The sequence below is a fragment of the Lepisosteus oculatus genome, chromosome 13 (assembly GCF_040954835.1).
Source record: "Lepisosteus oculatus isolate fLepOcu1 chromosome 13, fLepOcu1.hap2, whole genome shotgun sequence".
In the NCBI taxonomy this organism is placed as follows: Eukaryota; Metazoa; Chordata; class Actinopteri; order Semionotiformes; family Lepisosteidae; genus Lepisosteus; species Lepisosteus oculatus.
In genome coordinates this window covers 12611935-12634238 of record NC_090708.1, presented here as the reverse complement: position 1 = coordinate 12634238, position 22304 = coordinate 12611935, and the positions used below count along the sequence as shown (strand labels likewise).

At 38.8% G+C, this 22304-nt stretch overlaps 2 protein-coding genes across 2 annotated transcripts; both read right to left on the bottom strand.

Moving 5' to 3' along the window:
• Positions 1-6574: 6574 nt before the first annotated feature.
• On the bottom strand, positions 6575-14303 carry otomp (otolith matrix protein). Its single transcript, XM_015361363.2, has 9 exons — positions 13796-14303; positions 12343-12479; positions 12146-12248; positions 11597-11782; positions 11089-11263; positions 9479-9546; positions 7739-7923; positions 7316-7487; positions 6575-6854 (listed from the first exon to the last, which is right to left on the bottom strand). The coding sequence occupies exons 1-9, from the start codon at positions 14007-14009 to the stop codon at positions 6844-6846; spliced, it is 1251 nt and encodes a 416-aa protein (XP_015216849.2). The 5' UTR covers positions 14010-14303; the 3' UTR covers positions 6575-6843.
• A 428-nt stretch (positions 14304-14731) lies between these two features.
• plekhb2 (pleckstrin homology domain containing, family B (evectins) member 2) lies at positions 14732-21794 on the bottom strand. The gene is made up of 8 exons (XM_006637681.3): positions 21679-21794; positions 21152-21190; positions 20550-20702; positions 19147-19249; positions 18193-18232; positions 17616-17702; positions 16865-16976; positions 14732-16415 (listed from the first exon to the last, which is right to left on the bottom strand). Exons 2-8 carry the CDS (start codon positions 21186-21188, stop codon positions 16279-16281), a joined length of 669 nt encoding a protein of 222 aa, XP_006637744.1. The 5' UTR covers positions 21189-21190; positions 21679-21794; the 3' UTR covers positions 14732-16278.
• Positions 21795-22304: the final 510 nt, after the last annotated feature.

Below are 22304 nucleotides of genomic sequence, written 5' to 3'. Positions count from 1 at the left end.
ACTTAAACTATAATGCTTTAAAATTCTAACTGCTGGTAGGGCAGCGCCAATGAATTTGATGGATGGTCTATTTGCGTGATGCTGTCATATGCCAATTGACATTTCAGTGTGAGGCTAATTGGTGTGGACAAACTCATGACATGTTATTTACCATTGTACTACACAACTTCAAGCTCAGAATGACACCAAAGTTTATTGATGTTTTCAAGGGGAGTCATGGGCTTTTTTGCATTTGTTGTTCAAAAGGGAAGCTGTTAAAATATGCCCTCTGTATATAGTCAAACAGATGTAGCTGTGCATAACAAATTAAATGGAAAGCTGGATAAATATATAGATGGGAACTGTGCCAGGCATTTATCACAGTGCCCAGCTCTCTTGTTTTTTAAAATCTTTTTACCTCAGTGTTTCAATGCTATCTTTTTATCATTCACGCAATGAGTTATGTTTATTGCTCTAGACACAATTTTCAGCCATTCAGCACTGAGTCCAGCCACCTAAGAGCCATCTTGTTAAAGCAGAACTAGTGGATCTTATATATTGTATGTTTAGCAAGAAATGGCTTTATCCTCTGAAAAGTACTTGTTTCAACTGTGAAAACTGCACTTTTATTCACTCAGACAATTGGCCTTTGTTACCTAACACAATCTCTTGGCAATCGCAAAATGACATACTGAACCAATGAAAACAGGGCAGAGCAGCAAAGTTGCCTAATTTGATGAAGAACCAGAAGAACCAGAGATTTTACTCCCTGAATTCTTGTAATGACCTCCAATATGTTTCAGTACAGTATGTCACATGAGTACGTCTATCCTCAGACATCCACTCTTTAAGCCGACTTCTATCACACAAAAGTGTATCAGTGATTTCTTTCCTATTTTATAAGTACATTGAATGAATTACAACTAACCAAACTATTTTAAAGTGTTGTTGTATCAAAATGGGATACATAGCAGATAAGTTCACATTTAATGTAACAATCATCTTTGTTATACAGCAACACAAACAAGTAAAACGCCTACACAAGAGGTTCTCATGAAACCTGGTAGGAAATTAATCTACCTTTCCTTCTTGTTAATACTCCATAGTCCCTCTCATGTATAATTGTGAGTAACAAGGATATGAGTTTATATTGATCAGAGAGAGGATCAGATTCAGGAAGATTGAAAGATCAGCCAAGTCAAGTACATGGGCTGTTGAGCAATGTGCCAACTAAAGCAATTTGCACCACCTATTCAATACAAATCTTATTGTTTTATATGAGTGAACCCTTAAGAACAGCTTACCATGCTATATTTAAAGTTCAGGGTAGGATGACTGAAAAATGAGTAATGACATATGGCTGTTTGATAGATTACATGTCACCTTGCTGTTCTAAGTCTCTCTGTCACTGTCAATCTGGGCATTTCCTTTAGCTCAGTAAGAGGTTTTATTTTTTTTCCTTTGGAACTGCAATTATTTAAGAGCTTTTCCAAGCAAATTGATAGGACACCGTAAACATCACGAACTGAAAACAGACGTTGATTTTCGTGCAGAGTTATTTGTTTTTTGTTCGCTATTATTTAGCCAGCATTACCTGAGCTGCTTTGCATTTACCATAACAGACAATTACAGGGGGAACAGGATAGTTTAATCAGATTCAGTTCTGCAGGAGAGAATGACCTGCTGAAACACTGAATCTGTGTGAGTCAGCTGTAATTAGGAGCATAAAGAAAGTCTCTTGTCACACACGGTAGCAACTCAGTAGATTGAGGAAGGGGGTCAGGAAATCTTACAAGCAGCGATGCTAAAGGAATAATTATTATTTGCTTAAACGATCTAGAGGTAACATGGTGGTATGATAGTCAGCCAAGCTGCCTGACAGTTCTGTGTCCTAGGCCTGATTCCAATCCTCAGGATCCTGACTGTGTGGCATTCTCCTTGTGTTTGCTTGGGTCTCTGCCAAGTTTCATTGTCTTCCCACTTCTCAAAGGCTTGTACGTTAGGTTGATCGATTGCTTTTAATTGCCCCTCATACAGTTTTTTGCCCATGATGAAGGCAGATCCCCACATCACCATGAGCAGCATGGCTTCGGTGCCTCTCTCCCCTACACTCTGTTCCCATGGACAGGAAGCCTTCAAATCACAGTCACTGTTGTGTTTGCAAATACAACTGTTTCCATTACTGAATGTTGTCTTAGGGTGCTAGAAATACTTGGTGGGCAAAAAGATGCAACAGGTGAATCTGGTTTTAAACACATCTGCCTGAGAAATGTGAAAATTGATGCAGTTCTGTGTTGTTACATAACCATGTGTTGTGTAAACCATAGATATTGTTATACTATTGGATTACAGTTGAATAGTCATGGCACGCAGATGATCTGATGACATTTCCTCTTCAGTTCATTTCAATCCTTAATGGAAGAACGATATTTATTAGTATTCTGTAATGTAAAAAAAGTTTTTGTGAGTTTTTTTCCAGATTTTTAAGTTTTATTAAGGGTTGCTAAGTGGTTAATCCCACTTTTAAATTTTGCCTTTTATTTGTTTTTTTACGGAATGTGTTGGTCTGATTTGCATTACTAAGAATCTGGAAAATACACCCCAAAAGATATAATTGCAAAACAAATTCCTACTGCTAGCTCTGTTCTTTGATAGTCATTTTCTCTTTATAATGCTTTTCTCTGTGAAGCCTTAAATTTTCTTAGTCTACTGCCAGTATTTTTAATGAGTATGTCAGCTGCAATCTAGATAAAAAACCCTTTTTTGTGGCATTGACTGTCCTTTTCTGTCAGCTTTCTAAAGTAGAAATAAAAAGGGTAATGCTATCTTCAGCTTCTCAGCCTATGACTGCCATTAGTTACACAAATATGTGTCTGAATTTACTTATAATATTTGCTGTCAACAGGACAGAAGGTGATATTTCAAATAGCATCCTTTATTAGTCAAATGAGTCCTTTATCAATGTTTCACAAACTATGTCATTTTATAGGGCAAAGTAAAAAAGCTTTTTTTGTATCTGCTCGGTACAAAAAGTGCTGCTTTCACCCCACTGTAGTGTGCTGTTGAAAATGATGGCCACGCTGGCTCTCTCATTTGTGATTAAGTTTCCTTTCAGGTTGATCGATTTGTTTATATTTAAGAATGTTTTCATTACCTAAGTTCAGATTTTTCCATTTCATATTCCCATGACTGCTTTAGTGTTAAAAGAATGCTTTTAGAGAAAAAAATTAAATAAACGCCGAATGAACCTCAAATAAAATATTTTGTATCAATTCATTTTAGAATTTTTTTGAGTACCAAAAACTTTCTCAGGGTGCAGCAAATCTTTTTGATACATCACAAATATACTGTAGCTGTCTCATTAAAAACACTGAATTTATTCTTACAAACCTTTTTACTGGTCACTGACTGTAGTTTACCTGGGGCGACTTTTACTGTTGTTCTTCAAAGGTTCATGTAGTGCAAGACAGTCTAGACTTCCAGACAATTTTACACAGAGTTTACAACAAAGGTTTGGCAGGGATAACGGCAGCCAATTTCAATTCTGCCTCAGCTGCTCTGACTTATAATCACTTTTGATGCCATTTCCTAATTTAAAAAAAAGTTATGAATACCATATGTAAGAAATTTCTCCTTTTCATTCATCTTTTGCATCCCTCCTCCAACCCATCTCCACTGTAGCAGCTCCCCCTCGGTGCACTCTCCTCTCAAAAAAGTAGCTCATAAAGATGCTTTAAATAATGTAAAGATACTCAATAAATTATCTATCCCTCTCTCTCTCTATCTTTCTATCCATCTCCATCTATCTATCTCTTTATCTGTCTGTATGTCTATCTATCTGTCTATCTATCTATATATCTCTCTATCCATCTATCTAACCATATCTCTATCAGTCTCTTTATCCGTCTGTCAGTCTGTCTGTCTGTCTGCATGGGGAATCCAGCCAAACAGGTGAAGCCAAATTTGCTACGACTACAGATTCAAACATTTTTCAATACATTCTGTTCTTGGATGTTGCTATTCCTCAGTAAATCATTTCTCCCGTAGGGTAAGGATTTTTTGGGGACTGAAAGTAGATACTTTAATGCATATTCAACATGAAATTGCAGTGACAGTTTTCATAATAACACCGGCTGTGTTCTGTATTCCTTGTAAACGGGGAGGAGTACCAGCACACGTTACAGTTTCATTACTGAGCAGCGCAAAGCCTCTTCATTCCTCTGATCTGAATTCTCAGGACCTCCCCTGCTGACCCCTCTTGCCTTGTGAAGTGAGCCGAGAACAGTTTCGGCCTTGGAAGATACGATACTCTCAGGTGGACAGGGCAACACTGTAACTGCATTGTTCTCCTCTGGAGAAGGATTGGAAATTTAATCAAGATTAGAAAGGCAGAAGGTGAAACGGAGGTGTTCTGTGTGTTTCCTGAAATGCACTGGCATACAAGGAGTTGAGTGGAAATGCAATCCGGTGGAAAGAATCCACCCACAGTCTGATCCATGACCTGTCAGAATTCCTCAGCCAGTACCCTGGGCTTTGATCGTAGCTGGCGCATGTCAGCACTTTGCTCCTTGAGAACCTGAGGGTGGCCGAGAACTGCACAGATTAACACTTGATGAAACAGCAGACTAATGCCCTGCATTGTAAAACTGATTTTGCAGGCAGGGGGGGCACATTTCGGATGTTGAAGTCTCCCGTGTAGGCAGACTGGCAGTACACTCGAAGGGCAGCCAGACACTTTTGGGCAGCACAGTGGCAAGATGATTAGGGCTGCTTCTACACACCTATATGATCCTGCATTTACTACTTTTTACTCATAGTAAACATCATAGTTAACTGGTACCAAATTCGGGTCCAGTCTGGGGCACCTGTTTGTGTGGAATTCACCTGTTCTCCTCTTGTTTGCATCATTTTACCCAGTTCTCTGCTTCACTCCCGGGGTAGTTATGTTTATCTTCTCAACATCGTGCAATGTAGGGATGAGATTTTCAAAGAGAATTAACAATCATGGTGTTTGTTCCCCGTACAATTAGTACTAGCTACAGAAGTATAGCAGAATACAACCAAATTAATTGGGCCAGATGGCTTCCTCTAATCTGACCTTTCTGATGTCCTAATGCTAAAGTAGAAAGTAATTTACTTTCTACAGCAAGCTAGACAGAAAGATTAAGTGAAAAGAAAAAGAGGATGTAGAGATCCAATCTTCATTAATGCATAGATATTAATTGAATTAAAATAATAATGGGCTATTTCATAGGTAACCTAAAATTAGACTTTATACCTTTTTAATATTCACACTAAGGATTGATCTTTATTTTTGATCTTTTGTGACATAGAATGCAACATGGATGGATTGTTAAAAATGTATGGGAATCAGACTGAAAGGGCTTTGCTGGGTACAGCTATGAGAGAACAGTAAGGGACAGAAACTCATTATGCAATAGGGTCACCTCTTTCTTCTTTCCACAATAATCCCAGCCATTTACAATGAGTTTTGTTTTGGAGTATCATCACCACAGTATTATCAGCATTGATTGACAACATACATTTATAATTGCATGATTTTGTAAATGGTTTCAGTAACACCTCCGTGGACCCAATTTTACTGGATTGATCAAACATTAAATGTAAGCCCTTTCACAACAATTCATCTTTCTCGAAAAAGAAAGTAAAATTGCTGACACCAGGAATTACACAATGAAGTTAAATGGAGCAGATCCCTGTCTCTATAATGTACCTCTGTTTTTTATTAATGGCACAGTATCCTGCATTGTGCAGTCACTGATGTTTGACATATTGAAGATTCTCTGCATGAAGCACACATTGTAAATTAATGGACCCTGGATCTTTCAGCAATATAAGATAAACAGCAAATGCATCTGAGGAGCCTTGGAGTATGAAACCCACAGTACATACATCTGCTCCAACAGAATTTTCACTAACTCCACCATAAGACCATTTAGCTCTCAGCCAACCTGTGGTAAACTACAATTTGGCAAAGAACAGGACATGATGCTTGTTTGCAGTAAGGACAGAATACAAAATCCATACAGTAACTCCTTCCATTTTTGTGTATATCTGTAGACTCAATTAACTGTCACACTAGAAATGAAGAGTAGTAAACAGTGGAAATGGCAAAAAGGGGAAGTTGCATTTCACTGTGTCTTAATTTATTCTGTATTATTGTTTTCTGAAACAGCATGTGTGGGCAATGTGTTTGATGTAAGACCTTGAAATTCACTCTTTGGATTCACATTTCTGCAGTCTCCATAATATACAGGAACATATTTTGAAATTATACAACAGGATATGTCTATACAGTACATATGCTTAAAATATATCTGCAAAAAAAATTCTATTTAAAATAACAATTTTCTGTAGAATGGCTCACTATCCTTTGCTCTTATTCAAAATATGAGGTGTGTACAGTATATCAGAGATTTATAATAGGTCAGGTTTATCTGTATATCTTTTTTGAAGTATGTTAGTTGTATTAGTCCAATAGATTAAAGCCACTGCCCAAAGCTATACCTTATCAAGATTTTGACAGAAAAAAAAAATTAAAAATCAAATATGTGTTTTTATGTTACATTAAACACCACTTAAAATGACCTTTATTGTAGGTAAAACCATTTACACAATACATCCCTTGAACTGGAGAAACCAGATATTGTCTTTTGTGAGACTCTAAAACCAATTATCTGGAATGGCAATAAAATTAATAATTAATTTTCTACACCAGTATAAAAAGCACAAGAAAGGCAGAAAGTGTGGGAAGGGAGCAGAGTTCAATTCTTCTAGTGTCACCACATCAGAAGCTACAGCTGACGAAATGTGATGTGCGGTAGAAGTTATTTGCAGCTTCTATTAACATAAACCTAAGGAAAAAATACAGAACAGTATTTTGAGGAGCATTGGCTGTGGACGGTCTATAAGAATGCACAAAAATCAATTATTTCATGTCAGTTTAATAAGTACTCAAGGACATTTTGAGCTCCACGTTATCATCCAAAATCCATGTTATAAGACCCGAATGCGTGCTTAGAAGAAGTAGGTTACAGATTGTGATTGACCACATGCATATTTTATCTTAATGCCCATAAAACCAATAACCAAACTGCCTCCAGATACTTCATGTGGCTGAATTTTAAATGTTATCAAAGCTATGAAATGCACCACCATATCAATAAGTGAGTCACTGTATCTACTCTTGATGGAAAATCCACAGTTGTGCTCTTGCTGAAAGTTTGGGATTTGTACCTAATACGACACTCTACATTACAGTGCAACTGGGTATGTGCCCCTTCAGTAATAATGCCCGGTGTTTGTCCTCATTTACCTTCGCAGTCGAAAGCCTGCAGGACCCGGGTGTAACTGGAGCCAAGCCATGAAAAGTAACTGCCCACAACCTTCAGCAGCTTCCGGGTTCCGTCAGTAAACATGAGGTCCGTCTCTCCGTAGGCAGAGGAATCGAAGAGAGAGAAGCCCTGCGTGACGTTGCCGAACATCCTCTGAGAGAGACGTGGAAAAAGGGGACATCGTGGGAATTAACAGAAGTTTGCGAAAACGCTTTCTTTCTTGTGTCAGAAAAGATTGTCCTGTCTTCTAGATCTGGGGACCGCATCCCAGAGATCAAAACAGAGGACCGACAACAGCAGTCTTCAGTCCTGGCGATCCAGTTTCATGCCCTATTAGGCCAGTCTGGCCCAGAGGCTCAGGGGACAGGGATGAGTACTGGAGGCTTCGCCCTGGCTGCACTCACCTGAGACTTGTTGAGGAACTTGTAGACTCTGCATTTGTCCTCCGGGCGCACCACCACCGCGCTGGCCGGCACGGCCGCCAGGTGGCACTTCAGGTGATCTCTGAGAGAGGCCTCCCCACCATCTGGGCACAGCAACTTCAGGTCCTCCAGCTCCAGGTCTTTGGCCCAGGACTCTGGGTTTTTACCTTGCAGAAAGAACAACGCACATCCTCTTGTTGGGTTCGAAGAAACAGGACAGCTCATAGATGACTATTTTGATGGTCTTGTGAACGTTTCATGTCATTTTCAGAAACCCTAAGCCTAGTAGAACCCAAGAAAGAGAGCTGGCCTAATATTTTTCTTACATTTCTACCAATTCAAGAATCTCACTAGGCAGTTTCTGAAATAAAACATCAAGAAATGATTCTCATTTTGTACTATAAATATTGTAACGCAACGGGGGCTCAGGTGGGCGCCCTTGCCGCATTAGGTCGGCCCCTGCACCGTCCGGGGCTCGAACCCGGGACTTCCGCGTCTCTCTGCAGCGACCTAGCCCCGTGAGCTAAAGAGAGATCTCGCCACAGCCCAGTAGCTGTAGTCCTGCTATCACAGGGAAGGGCGGTGACGTCACCCGCTCTGGTACGCCTGCTCTTACACACAGTGCTTGTCGGCCGTAAGTGTTACACTCTCCCCCGCTTAAATTGCCGTCCCCGGCGAAGGGCTATCCCGCCCCGCTTCTGACACCAATGTAACGCAACGGGGGCTCAGGCGGGCGCCCTTGCCGCATCTGGTCGGCCCCTGCACCGTCCGGGGCTCGAACCCGGGACTTCCGCGTCTCTCTGCAGCGACCTAGCCCCGTGAGCTAAAGAGAGATCTCTCCACAGCCCAGTAGCTGTGGTCCTGCTATCACAGGGAAGGGCGGTGACGTCACCTGCTCTGGTACGCCGGCTCTTACACACAGTGCTTGTCGGCCGTAAGCGTTACAATATACATATATGAACAGAGTATTTCAACTTATTTCCTTTACCCTTTGGTCATGTGCCTAGTGAATTGAAATTGAAATAATCAAAACCAGTATAATTTTATTTTTTTCCAAAGCCTCAGATTTTACATATGAAATGCCTGGCAGGGTCCACAGCTATTCTAAAAACTCCCAAGGCTTCCTATGTTACAACATAAACTCCAGTCATGATTTTATGTTCCTGGATATATGAGAACGTTTTATTTCTGCATGATTATCACCTTAAAACAGCGTTAAACGGAATAACGAGCATTTCTTTGATAGATTAACATTTAGCTGACAGTACTGGAGATCCAAACGACAGTATTGGAGATTCAAACTGATAAGATTAATCAAAATTTAATAAAAAGGCATAGTCTGGTGTATGTCACGACTTCAGTGCTTTTTTATTTCATTTTAAAGTTAGACTGGCACGAAAAGAGGTGTTACGCAATTGTTAAAAAAAAACAATAACATATTGCCATCTAGTGGTTGTAAAGTATTATACAATTTAGTCAAGAGTCATTAATTCTTTCCAGGTAATAATAGGTTTACAATTTTTATAACCAATTCTAGAACAAAACAACTGTCAATCTTGAGAGATTTACAAATAATTCCACCTCATCCCACAGTAAAAACCTGTCATGTTGCCTTCTTGTGGAACAGAACAGCCTGAATAAAAATAAAACCAATATTTTCCAGAATACTGCTGAGTGTTGAATGAATACTGAAATACAGACATGTAGCAGAAACAGACTCACCTTTCACATTATCAAAAACCGTGGAGTGTTTAACAAAGGCTACATCTCCAAGATTCTCTGCAACACATCTACAAAACAGAAAGTTAGGTTGTTGTTTTTATTTCCACAGAGTTTGTGGCAGAACTGTCTTTTCTTTTTGTTTTGTTTTTTTTTTCTTTAGGCCATACCTTTGATTTAGAGGCTGTCATAAAGTTGTGCAGAATAGTTTCTGCATCCATTGCAGTTTAGTCACGCAGAAGGAATGGAGGTATCTTCAGGGGGTGCTCTCATTAATCTGAATTTGGGAGTAATGTCTGTAGATACCCACACAGATTCGGGTTCACCTTAGTGCACTCTTGTGATGGATGTCTGCTAAAGTCTTAGACAAGACCTAAGCATAAAGCTTATATTCCCATATTTTACAATGAATATGAAGATATGCAATATGGGCTTAATTCCAATGTTATTTTTGGCCACCGTATACCACCTCACTAGTTGATTGAATTGGCTCAAAGATACAGCCACTTGAAAGATTAAATATCAATATTTATAGCATTGTGTTCTTGTTTTATAACAAGTGTAATCTTCCATTACTCGGTTTTGAAAGATTTATAAAAACGCACATGAATCTTGCTCAAGACATGCATGTCAAGTGGCCAAGTCTCTGAGAGATGAATAACTGGCTTCTGTTTGGTTTATATAATGGGCAGTACTGGTGGGGACCTAGGAATGCTTTAGAACTGGACTAAAGTGCACTAACATAACCATGAAATATAATTTCAGTGCATATACTGTACATATTCATAATCATTCACATTTAACAACTGCGAAACTGAGCTCTAAAACAAGACAACATATTCACATAATATAATATAACACATGATGCGAATCACAACACGCAAAACTGTTTTTTTTTTCTTTTAGGCAGAAGACATCTCATCCAAAATTTCTATTTAAGTATGTTCAACTATATTTCTTTTTAAGTATTCTTGAGCAGAAATCAGATTTTGCCAATGAGCAGATTGTTTTGTTGACGGGCATCTGTGTCAATGTTTATCTCTGAGATTCTGGGAGTCTTAATTTAGTTCCCTGAAGACAAAGAGGGCTGTCTGAGCTTTTGCATGGTAGGTTTCCATCTGTATTTGTTAAGCGGGCTATGAAGTGCAATCAAGCTCTACAGCTGTGTGTGATTTAAAGCCTCTCATTTTGAAACTTCAGACATTCCCTTTATTCTGCGTGCCTCTGAAAACGTGATGCGATATGATAGAGCGATATGGAGCTGGAGCTGTAGTGGAGGGAGTCAACCTCCCCAAGAAAAAGAACAGGGAAAACTCTCTCAATTAGAAAGCTTAGAAATAACAGCTTATAAATAAAATGCATTATGATCAATATAAGTAAGTCTATAGAAAATGGTATTTTCTATTTTAAAATATGAAAACAAAAACTCTACTGTCAAATCAGACCTGCGACTTGACACTGTGGAATTTACACTCTATTAGACTTGAGTGATAAGCTTCTTTTTGTTTTTGGTAATCCCCTAGACCAACTCATTGACCCTGGAGGGCTTTTCCAATGTTTTCTGAGACCCTGCTACACAGAGTGAGGAGTTACTGGGAGAATGCTGCTGTTACCTCAGAGCCCCTGCCTCCCCAAAATGCCTCTCTGAGGGGTTGTTTGCACAGATGTTTCTATCATTGTCATCCCCGATGCAGGCTTCACACAGGTTCTTGGGATTGTTGCCTTTGGGGTCATATTCTGGGTTCTTCACTCCAGGGACACAACTGTAGCCAAAGAAATCCCCTACAGCTAAAAAGACAAAAGACATTTTTTTTTGCAAGCTAATGTAATGAAATAAACAGCCACTTCATTGTCACACAACAGGAAATGACCTTATCTGAAACAAATTTGCCTTATCTCTTGATAAATGAAATACCCCCTTAATGAATTTCCTATCAGAGTTGGCGAATATTCAGCATGACGGCAACGGCATTCCGAGAAACGCTGGAAAGCACAGAAATGAGCATGAAGAAGTAGATGGTGTGTTTAAGAACAATAAATACGTGGATATTTGTTGTTACACGTTCTAGGTCGTGTGGTTTTAAAGGGGACAGAAGTGGAGAAGACTGTTCTTTCTCCTACCTTTGGGGAAATTGCATTGTTCGTCCACGCTGATCTGAGATGTGTTGACCAGAAAGCCAATGGGCACCGTCCAGCCAACTGTGGTATGGATGCCAGGGTGGCACGAGCTCCGATCATGCATCTCCAAGAGGGAGAGATCACCAGAGGATCTCCTTGCAAGGGCCACAACGTAATAGCTGATACCATCTTAACGAGTCAGAATCAGTACAGATTACACGTTACAGGACCTGCCTGATGTAAGCAGCAACCGATTACTGAATAACACACTATTCCAGGTCCACAGCCTTTTAATGTAAACTGTGTTATTAGCATATGCAAAGACCACCCATTGAGACCATTGTCAGAGCAAGGATCAATGGATTGAGACCTCGAAAAAAAACTAATGGAATGTTGGTCTACCACCCACCTCATCTTAATAGAGGAAGAGAAACTCTGATCCAAGGACATAATGATATCTAGAAGCCCTGGACACAGATACACAGATTTTAGTCACAATGCTGCTGAATAATCAGGGTTATCTGAATCCGTACTGCACCCTGGATCACTCACCTACTCCATTGTAGGACTCCCCAGCAGCCAACTCTAGACCGTAACACCAGCCTGCAGAGTAAATGTCATCAGCTTGCATGGAGGCAGCATCAGCAGTGCCATTCTGCAACAGACATAGACTCTCAAAGTTTCTCTTAACTCCCGAGCATTTAAGAAGCAATTTCAAAATGGATCAGCAGCCATTCTGCTTACTGTACCTTAATTTTCTCCATGCAGTCTAAAGTGCTGTACGCCCTGGTGCATTGCAGTCTGCCAATGATGTTCCTGGCAGTGGCATTTCCAGCAAAATCCAAACATTTCTGTTCTTCTGCTTCTGACACCACACACCACGTTACTGAGCAACAAAAGAGATACAATGAGTTTTTATCAACATTGCAACATTGCAAGAGCTTAGCGCTCTTCTACCACCTAAGTTTTCATTTGAAGCGGTCAGTGGTCTTGCAGAATGGATACATCACTGTCTTGAGAACCAATTGGGGGAGGCCTTTATTGTTCAGTTTCTCCCACAACAAACATCTTGAGTGAAAATCAGTTCACTCATGCCACGAAAGTGAACTACTGCTTTCTGACAAAAGAATATTTTAATTATAAAAATCTCATTTTTAAAATAATAAGCATAGATCAACTGAGATTTAATTATCTCACATGGAAAAAGCATTATTTGCTGCTGTGATTAGGTCTCTTAAATTATTGAATATGAGATTCAGAGAAGTGGTAATACAGTACATTTGTATTTCTCAACTTTAAACTTAATGTCACTGAGGATAGTGAATCTTTTGGAAATCTTTGTGAGTTAATTATTCTTTGAAATGTGCTTTTTCCCAGTTTTTCTCAGCACCTAATCACATTAATACTGAAGCACGTTATGGTTACAATTACGGTAGGAACAAAGCAAATCACCCAAGGGAAATTGGGTGTTCTATAATAAAGTAAAATGATTAGAGACTAAACTAAGACTAATTAAAAGTAAATTAAATTTTAATGTAAGAGATCAAAGGATGTGTCAGGAAATCTGAAATCTGTTCAGCCTAACTCCTTCAATGAATCAATATCAGCACTGTGGTAACCATTTTTAGTAATTGACACCTTAGATTAATTAAATGTTAGTCTTTTTTATATACTATTACTGGCTTTATGCATAGAGCAGATTTAGAGAAAAGACAGGGAAATGACAGCAAGCCAGAGGAATTAAACAGTTATTGTTTTCTAAGATTAAAGCATTTTGAAATAAAGTTAGAAAAAGTTGGGTTCCGTATTTTAATAAAATTATGCAATTTTGTTTTGCTATGTTACTGTTGTTAGCGGAACCTGGCAACACCAAACACTTTAACCAGTGTTTGAATCAGTTTCCTGCCTTTCTAATGTCTCTCAATATGTAGGTAAATGAGTGAAGTGTCACAGCTGCAATAAAATATGTCAGCTTTTTTACAGTCAGTTGGGCTCATACTTCACCCGGGATAAATATTATTGCCAAAACTTTAGTCTTTTTTCTCACAGAACCTGTTCTAAAACCAAAACATCACCTTGACATACCCACTACAGACATTTTATCATTACAGTTACATTTTCTGGTAAAGAGCGTTTAAGCTTAAAACCCATCCTCAGTTACAGCACTGCTTCCATATGACAAAAACAGCTCTCAAAACTTACTTGTTTTACTGTGACTGGAGACCTGGGCTCTTGCAATGAACAGGAAAACCAGCACCACCTCTCTAACTGGACGGTCCATCTTAGGTATGAGCTCCTTAATGGTATTTTCAAACTCAAGAGAGGATGAAAAAAAATCCCCAATCTCACATTGCACACAATTTATAAATCTGGCACCCACACAATAATGGAGGAGGAGCCCAGAGAAGCAACACATCTTTATTTGATGTTTTTAATCGGCTCAAGTTGGCTGGTCTTCATCAGATTGTGACAGTCGTTTATTATTTCTCTTCCAATTATGCCGAGATTTGATGGTATGTGATTTACACACTCCAGCTAACCTGGCTCCAGGCAGGTCAGCTCATTTTTGGGGGTTAGTAATTAAATCCTACACAATGTCTTTCTGTGGTTTACTAATGCCCCAGATTAAATCTCTTGAGTACCTGGAACAGGAACCGTGGTCTCTGCTCTGATTATAGGTAGAAACAGCAGGAGACAACAGCAGGTTTCATTGTGCCCCGTGTTCTCGCAGGGAACCTTATAGGAAAACATATAGGTTACCTGATATTCCAGAAGGGGTTAGAAATTATTTCACAAAAAATAGGACTGAATGAATGATGTTGCAGAAAATGCAATTTCATCATGACTTCGCCAGAGTCTGGAGGTCATTAAAGTCATAGAATTATCCATTAGCTGGCCTGTTACAATTATAGCCACCAGTCTCGAATTCTAAATAAATTGCGTTTGGTTTTAAGTCCTCAAGTAGAAGTTGTCAGAGGCCACTTTGAAGTAATTTGTACCTTTAGTTTCAATTTATCAGGAGAAACTATCATAACTGACACCTAGAATGCATCACATGAAAGAAATCATAATTTTGTCTGTCTTCTGGAAGAGGGATATCATTTTTTTAAGCTATGACTGAACAAAACGACACACAGAAATAGGTTTACTTTTATTTACTGACAAAGGAGTATTGAATTTTACAACATACCCTTCTGAAATACATTGAAATTCTGAAATTATGAGAGGGTTTGAAAAGAAAACCTTGAGATCCATTCGTCCTTCTTTTTCATTCATGCTGAAGACCACTTTAGAGTACTGTTTTTTTTATTTTGAAGTGAATATTAAAAACAACCACATAATATTCCCTTTTTTCACTAAACATGAAGTTGAGGGGAAAGGGTGTTTTATATAGAACAGGAAAAAAGGGGATTTGACTACAAAGGATATGTTGAACACTACACGAAGCTTTTCATAAACCATGAAAAGTTATTTGATTTTATATAGGAATTGTAATTGTGTAATTGAAACCCTAGTTATAGTTTTGGTTTTCCTACAATGTGTTTTTTAAAAACATAGGAGAATTTCATTTATCAAACCATTTTAAAGCTGAAAGGCCATCTTTTTTTACCTTTTAAATCTGAATATCTAGCCTCACTACACCTCTGCAGTATGGTTCACAGAAAATAACGAACATAAATGAAAATGAAGCCCACAACCACCTTTAACAATAATAAAGCACAAAGCAAAATGATCTTGTTTTTAAAGCTTGTCACATTTCAAGTACATTGAAGAAACAAATGCTACTTGGAAGAATAATAGAACCAGAATGCAATCAAGCTCATACACTCAACAACCAGGATTTTCTTGTGTGCATCAAGATGCCTTGTTTAAAATATAATTAATAAATCATATTTTTCAAATAACAGGATGACAATGTCCATCCATCACTGGAATGCCACTCATTCCTGGTAAAAGAGCCGCACTGACCTAGAGCCCATCCTGGAAGTACTGAATATGGGATGATTCAGAAAAACATATGTTGGATGATTCAGGAAAGAAAAGGTCTTTTCATCTTTACTACTTCTGTGGAATTGGGACACTGGTTATGGTTTTGCCGGTATAGCACATAACTCAAATTCTCTTACATGTCTTACATGCAATTAAATCAATAATCTTATGTACCCACCCAAAATTGTATCACTTAATCAAATAGTTACTATTCCAAAAAGCTTAACTGGCAATTCCTGTACAGTTTTAAAGGAGAAAAAAAAATAACCTCATATTTATAAAACAATCACCACTGGCCTTCTGTGAATGAACAAGTGGAGTGCATTAACCATACACATGTATAAATACAACTTTTAAGAAAGAAGTACACACGTAAGGAAAGGCATGTGAAAAAGAAGACAAACCAAAATAAATTAAAACAAACCCAAAACCCATAAAAACTCTTGAACTGACAGGCAACACTGGAAAAAAAATCTTCATGTTACTCCACTTACCAGCAGATAACTACGAACAACATGGTAAAAGATCATTTTTGTAAGCACATTCATAGAACATGTATCTAAAAGAGTGAGTGAGTCACATACTACTTGGAAAGTGCTGCAGTGAATTGACATTAAAGGCTTTGGTAAGTGTGCAATCACTGACGAGTTCACTTGTATGTCGCAGATGTGCCGCCTGCACAGGGAACAGGAGAACTAAAACACCCAGAAGAGCGATCCCAGGGCCATGCCTGTGGCCGCTCCCGCGAGCATGCCCAGCGCGACGTCTCCGGTGTCGTCACGGTAACGCTCGCGGACGATGACCTGATTCACGCCAGGCGGTGGGTAATGGCCTGGAAACATTCAAAAACAATCACATGGCATACAGCGGGCCTTTTCTTTTCAAACATCCCAGTGCCTAAAGCGGATTATAAACTAAATGAGAAGTATGAGTGCCACCTTCCCTGTCTGATCCCTGTCTTCTGCATTATATTTTCTCTCCGGACTCAAACTGCTGTTGGATAACTAGAAATAATTGTATCTGGTCACTGCTGCTCTACCTTGAGGACATACTTGTCCTCAATTAAACACTTGACCCGATGGCATTAGAATGCGATACCATAATATTGCCATGTGATTAAAATGCACTATAAATGTTTTTCCGCTGCATTCTTCAACGTGCTCTGCCATCCTTAACTGTCAAATTAATGCTTTCCCAGCGCAAGTAATAATTAAGAAACAATGGCACAAAGTCTTCAATCAAAGGTTGATGAAGATAATAAGATAACTGATATAACTATACCTTGATAATAGGGGTATGCAACTGCATAGGGCTGTCCATTGGAAGCATACACAATCTGCGAACCGGGTGGAGGTGGTGGGTTGTATGTCCCATGATGATCGTAGCTAAAGACCTGCAAAAATAGGCAAAGGCCAGTTGCCGACAGCCATATCACCCTCACAACTGACAACCCACTGAAGCTAAACAGGTGTGAGCCTGTTCAGTACAAGGATGTAAGTTTTGTTATTGGAAGTGGTGTTAGTGGGGCTAGTAGGGGGCGCTCACCCTGTGATCTACAGGGCGTTTCTCAAAAAGAGTAGGGGTGTGACCCCAGTGTCCTAGCCAAATTTCCCATTGGGCTTTACCAGTCATGGCCTCCTAATAATGCCCATCTATTAACTAGCTTAAACACTCTGCTCTCCTCCCCACTGATGGTTGATGTGTGGTGATAATTATGATGATCATTTTTATTATTATTGTCACTATCCTAATATACAGGTGAAGGTAGCTGATGACAGTCAATCACTGTCCCCAGATTTCAGGTCTTTAAGACCAGAAGGGAATAGTGTTATAATCCTATTTTTAACCTGGTTTCAAGAAAAAATTTTATTTACACAACCATATGACTTTCCTGTACAAACACGGATTAAGTAGTTCCAGAGTGTGTGAAACCAGTGCATATAAATTAAGAATAGCATCATTCATAAATGAGTACAGAGTGAATATTGTTCGAGTCTATGGAGTACCAGCAATTACAAGCATCTGTGTTTACCTGTTGGGAGGGAGCGTATTCAGAATATGGAGGAGGAGCAGAGGCCATAGTTGCTTCTGAGAAGCCAATAGGAGGAGTATTTAATACCTGTGAAAGAAAAAAGTTTTCATAAGACACAGAATATTTCAAAAATAGAACTCTGTTAGGATAAATACATTAAACAGGCCATGAAGTCTATTCATTCTTTATGCCATCACTGAAGCTACAGTTATTTTTATACCATAATAATTTCAAATCACCACCAAGCATCCTTATGGATGTCATGGCATCAGGATGTCTGACACAATGGCCTAAAATAAAAAAAATATATATTTTAAAATTGAAATTATTGAAGAGTTATGAACAATCAGGGGTTAATTCCATGCTGTAAGGAAGAAAGAAAAGAAGTGAGGGCTGTGCATTTTACACAGACAACTTCTACAAAACAAAAAGGTATGTCATTAAGTATTCTCTCTGAATGAACAGCAAGTGGCAGGCTAATTTAGTGCTCAGCCTTTTTAACAGCCCTGAGCAGCAAGAATTATCATAATTGAGCAAGATGCATTGCCTCTTCTGCGGAATGGAAACATTAACTCACCGTGTTTACTCTGGCATCCTGGAGGGCCATCGACCAAGCCCTGAAACAAGGAGACAAACCAGTGAAGCATCACTCTGAAACCATATCCATTTATCCTGCATTTTCATCTGAAACAATTTACGTAACCCACTCCCTCATCCAAGCAACTGTCCTCCAGCCTTTTAATCTGTATAATGGCTGACAAAGGACCATGTCCTGCTTGCGTGTTTATCCTCATGGGTGTGCCAAAGGAGAGATCATACTGCTTTCCATTACAGACAGACTGAGCGTGAGCTCTAACCTACAACATATAAATTAACTGCAATGAACAGCTTTCTTCAAATACACAGGCAGACCTATGCTGTTATTGCACAGCTGATATGTTTTCTCCTTTTATTTTAAGTGACCTTGGTTAAAGGTATCAGCTAATGATAATGTTATTTTTCACAAATTCAGAGAAGCAGATCCACTCTAAATTGGTACAGTGTAAAAGCAAAGTGCATTCTGATAAGAATCCAGAAGAGCTAACTTGATTCTGTATGGAAGTAAACTGTAGTTTCTAATTTATTGTGTATGAAAGGAATCATAAACATAGCAGCATTTGTGCTTTATTTCTGAGTAAATTCATAAAGTAATCAGTTCTTCATGAATGTAGGTATGAAAATAGCATTAGGTTCTATGCTAAATTCTATGCAAGAATTGTGGTGGTGAAGATTTAGGCTTGGACTTGGTTTCAGGTTTAAGATGTTAGTTAATGGTTAGAAATAATGATGAAGCCAGGAGTTAGTATAATGATGAAACTGGGTTAAGATATAGGCTTGATTAAGCTATAGTTAGTATGAATGGTGTCTGCATGCTTTTTAATTTGTATGTTATGAATGAGTTAAAATTAGATGATGTTCTATGTGTGTACGATTTGTAGTATGTGCGATACAGTGAGAATGTAGAGTTGATAGTGTGGCATACAGTACTTACAAGGCATCGTCTGCGCCTTCTGCACAAAGGTTGATGGTCCTGCCTTCTCTGCACACTAACTGCAGCAAAGAGTCCCGGCCTTTACCTTCCGGGGGAGCGAAGTCTGAGGATAGAGAGAAGATGGTAAGAGAGAGCACATGAGCACTGGGCTACCTCTAATGCACACATGAACACCCTTCACATTGGATTTCTTCACACAACACATCGCATTTGGTTAAAGTCCAGAAAAATTTAAGGGACTGCTAATTCTGACAGCCTATGAACACGGTATACCGAACTATACCAAGCCAATATCAATATTTGCATAATCACCCCCAGCGTTTTCAATTTTTATACTTTTTTCATTTCCTGATCTTAAAAACATACATGGGATAATGCCACGGGGAAACTGCTGTAGACCCAAACTGACGGCCACTATTCCATAAAATAGCCAAGTTGCAGTAGGGGGGGCAAATATACCGTAAGTCACTGTGGGTTAAGGAATTGAACAGCATTCAGATGAGAGGGGAAGAGTACTCCACTGCTGCAGCTACCCTGGTTTGCCTTAGAGTCTCCTATCCCAGCACTTGACTAGGCTCAGCCTTGCTTGGTCTCAGGCCGTCTCAATCACCGTTCTGAGGCACGCCTGTAGCTTCTGGTTTTATCCCAACTGAGCTCCTCTCGGGCAAGTTCGGTGCTATCCAGGTCCCAAGGGGATGACAAAAACCTCATCCTGGCAATTAGTATTAACTTGAACTCAATTTCTAAGTCTCACAACCACCCTCATTCACATAAGTGAAAACTGGAGCAAAAGCAACTGGCTTCACAAAACACCACTGCTTTTCTTGATGAGAGTGTTATTCCCATTTGCTTCAGGACTTTGTTAATTTGCCACTTATTTATAGCTAGAGAGAAAATAAGTCAGCAACCACTTATCTAAATTTCTCTGCAACAGCATACACCATCCTGCTGTGCATTTTTGGAACCAAACACCAAGTGCAGACATATGTTCGAAAGGTTTGACTTAATTAAAGGTTCAATAAAAGAGATCAGTTAGCCTCTATGCCTAAGAGTCACCTAGAATTAAAGCAGAAGACACAGAGGTACTCCAGGGTCACACAGGAAGATGAGGGGTGTGATTATCCCATTTCCTTGGATGACACATTTACCTCCTTGTTTCCCAGCATCTCATCTTTTGCTTTCCAAGTGACAACATGGAACAAGTAGATGCAAATTGTTTTAGAACAGAAACAAAGAGTTAACTTTGTCAACTATTTCAATGAAGCACTCATGCTCATGTAGGATAGAAACTAAAAGCCAGCCATATTGAATTCTCCAGGACTAGAACTTCCGAACTGCTGTCTAGTTTATCTGTCATATGCACAAGCACAATGAAATGCTTATTTGAGGTCAGCTCCGTCTACCTCGGCACATGTCTCCAGTGCGGATGTTGATACAGTCCACCCTCATGTGGATCTTGTCTTCCATGTCCCGCCGATGCTGGTCATCGTAGAAGATCAAGCGGCCATCAGACCAGAGGTCAAACCAGTTCTTCTTCCACCGGCGTAGAATAGTACCTGGCAAAGAAAGAGCTTTTTCTTATTTCATATTCAAAACCCTGATACAAACCTTCACCCAGAAGTACAATGTTTTCTCCACATTAAACACACAAGCACAAAACACAACTTGATGCATTAACACCTATAAATGTTGTAAACCTATAACACCATAAATCATGTGTGTATATATATGACACATATATCCAGAAATATTGCCCTATAAACCATGTTTACTTTCAAAGCATTGCTTTGAAAGAAACAACAGCGCATATGCAAAAGAAACAAAATTAAAGAATTATTTCAAAATCTGTCAAATTGAACAACAGGACAACATCATTTTAAATGTTTTAATATTGTTCTGGACACTCACTGCAAAGGGTTAAAAAATAAAATACAGAGTCCAACTGGCATTTCAACACAGTTTTAACACAAAGAATTATAAATCTATAAGTCTTTGATTTACTCACTTTGCCTGTAAAGCCATCCACTCTTAACAAAGGCCATCACTGCAAAATAAACACAAAAAAACGCTAGGCATTACAAAAACATAAGAGCTACTGTTCACAAACGAACGTTTGTCTGTACCAATGACGGAACTAACCGGAATAGAGCTAGTCTTAACGTTTCTAGTTTCCATTCCTGATTATTTTTACGTGTTCTGGCAGATCTACTATGTGGAGCGTTTTAAAACGCTCACGTCATTATTTTACATGTGAAATTTTAATTTAAGCACAGGGCTAAAACATATATTACGTAAAAAAAATTATTTAGAACACATTTTTTAAATACTTTCAAGGGAAACTGTAAACATTGATGTCGTCATCTTGGTGCATAAGACAGAAAATAACATACTGTATAATAGCTACTGGATCTGCATCATCACCTCGGCCATTGCGAACAACTAGACACCGAATTTTGTAACAAATTTGATATGACCTGTAATAAATTTAATATTCTCATTATATGTGCGTCCAACAAGTCGCTTTTACTATACCTGGATGTGGAAATTCGAATATTTCCTGTCTTTCTTCTAAACGTTAACTCGAACCAGCAGGAATAAACTATCGCTTGTTTTTAATGATGTCACCCTCAGCTGACTGAAGGAGCAGAGATGTCGGGAATTGTAGTTATTCTAATTATTATTTCACGTGACAAAAAGTTACTTTCTGTGTCCACGGGGTATGACTACAAATCCCATTGGGCTATGCGGCTGGAAAGAAAAGTCTTCGCAACAGAATGAAACGGTAGAATGTGCCAGAAAGGTCTACACTTGAAAATGAACGAAGAGAGTCTGGTTGTAAAACTAATTTTAACTAGTCATCATATTCAACGTACGATATACAGTTTGAGTGCACATTTACCGATGAAAACATACATTTCAAGTTCACCAATCGATTTAACTATTAAAGCTACATTTGAACTTTTAAAAGAGTGGATAAAAATGAGTTGTGCCTTAAAGTATCACTTCGTATCACCTGTTTTTCCCTAAAGTAACGAATCACAATGCATACGTGGGCCTTTTGTGATGAACTCCAGAGAGAGAAAATTTTGAGTAGAAATTTGGCAAAATTACGTTCAATTCTACGTGTAGAGCAACAGTGACATATTGTGATAAATCTA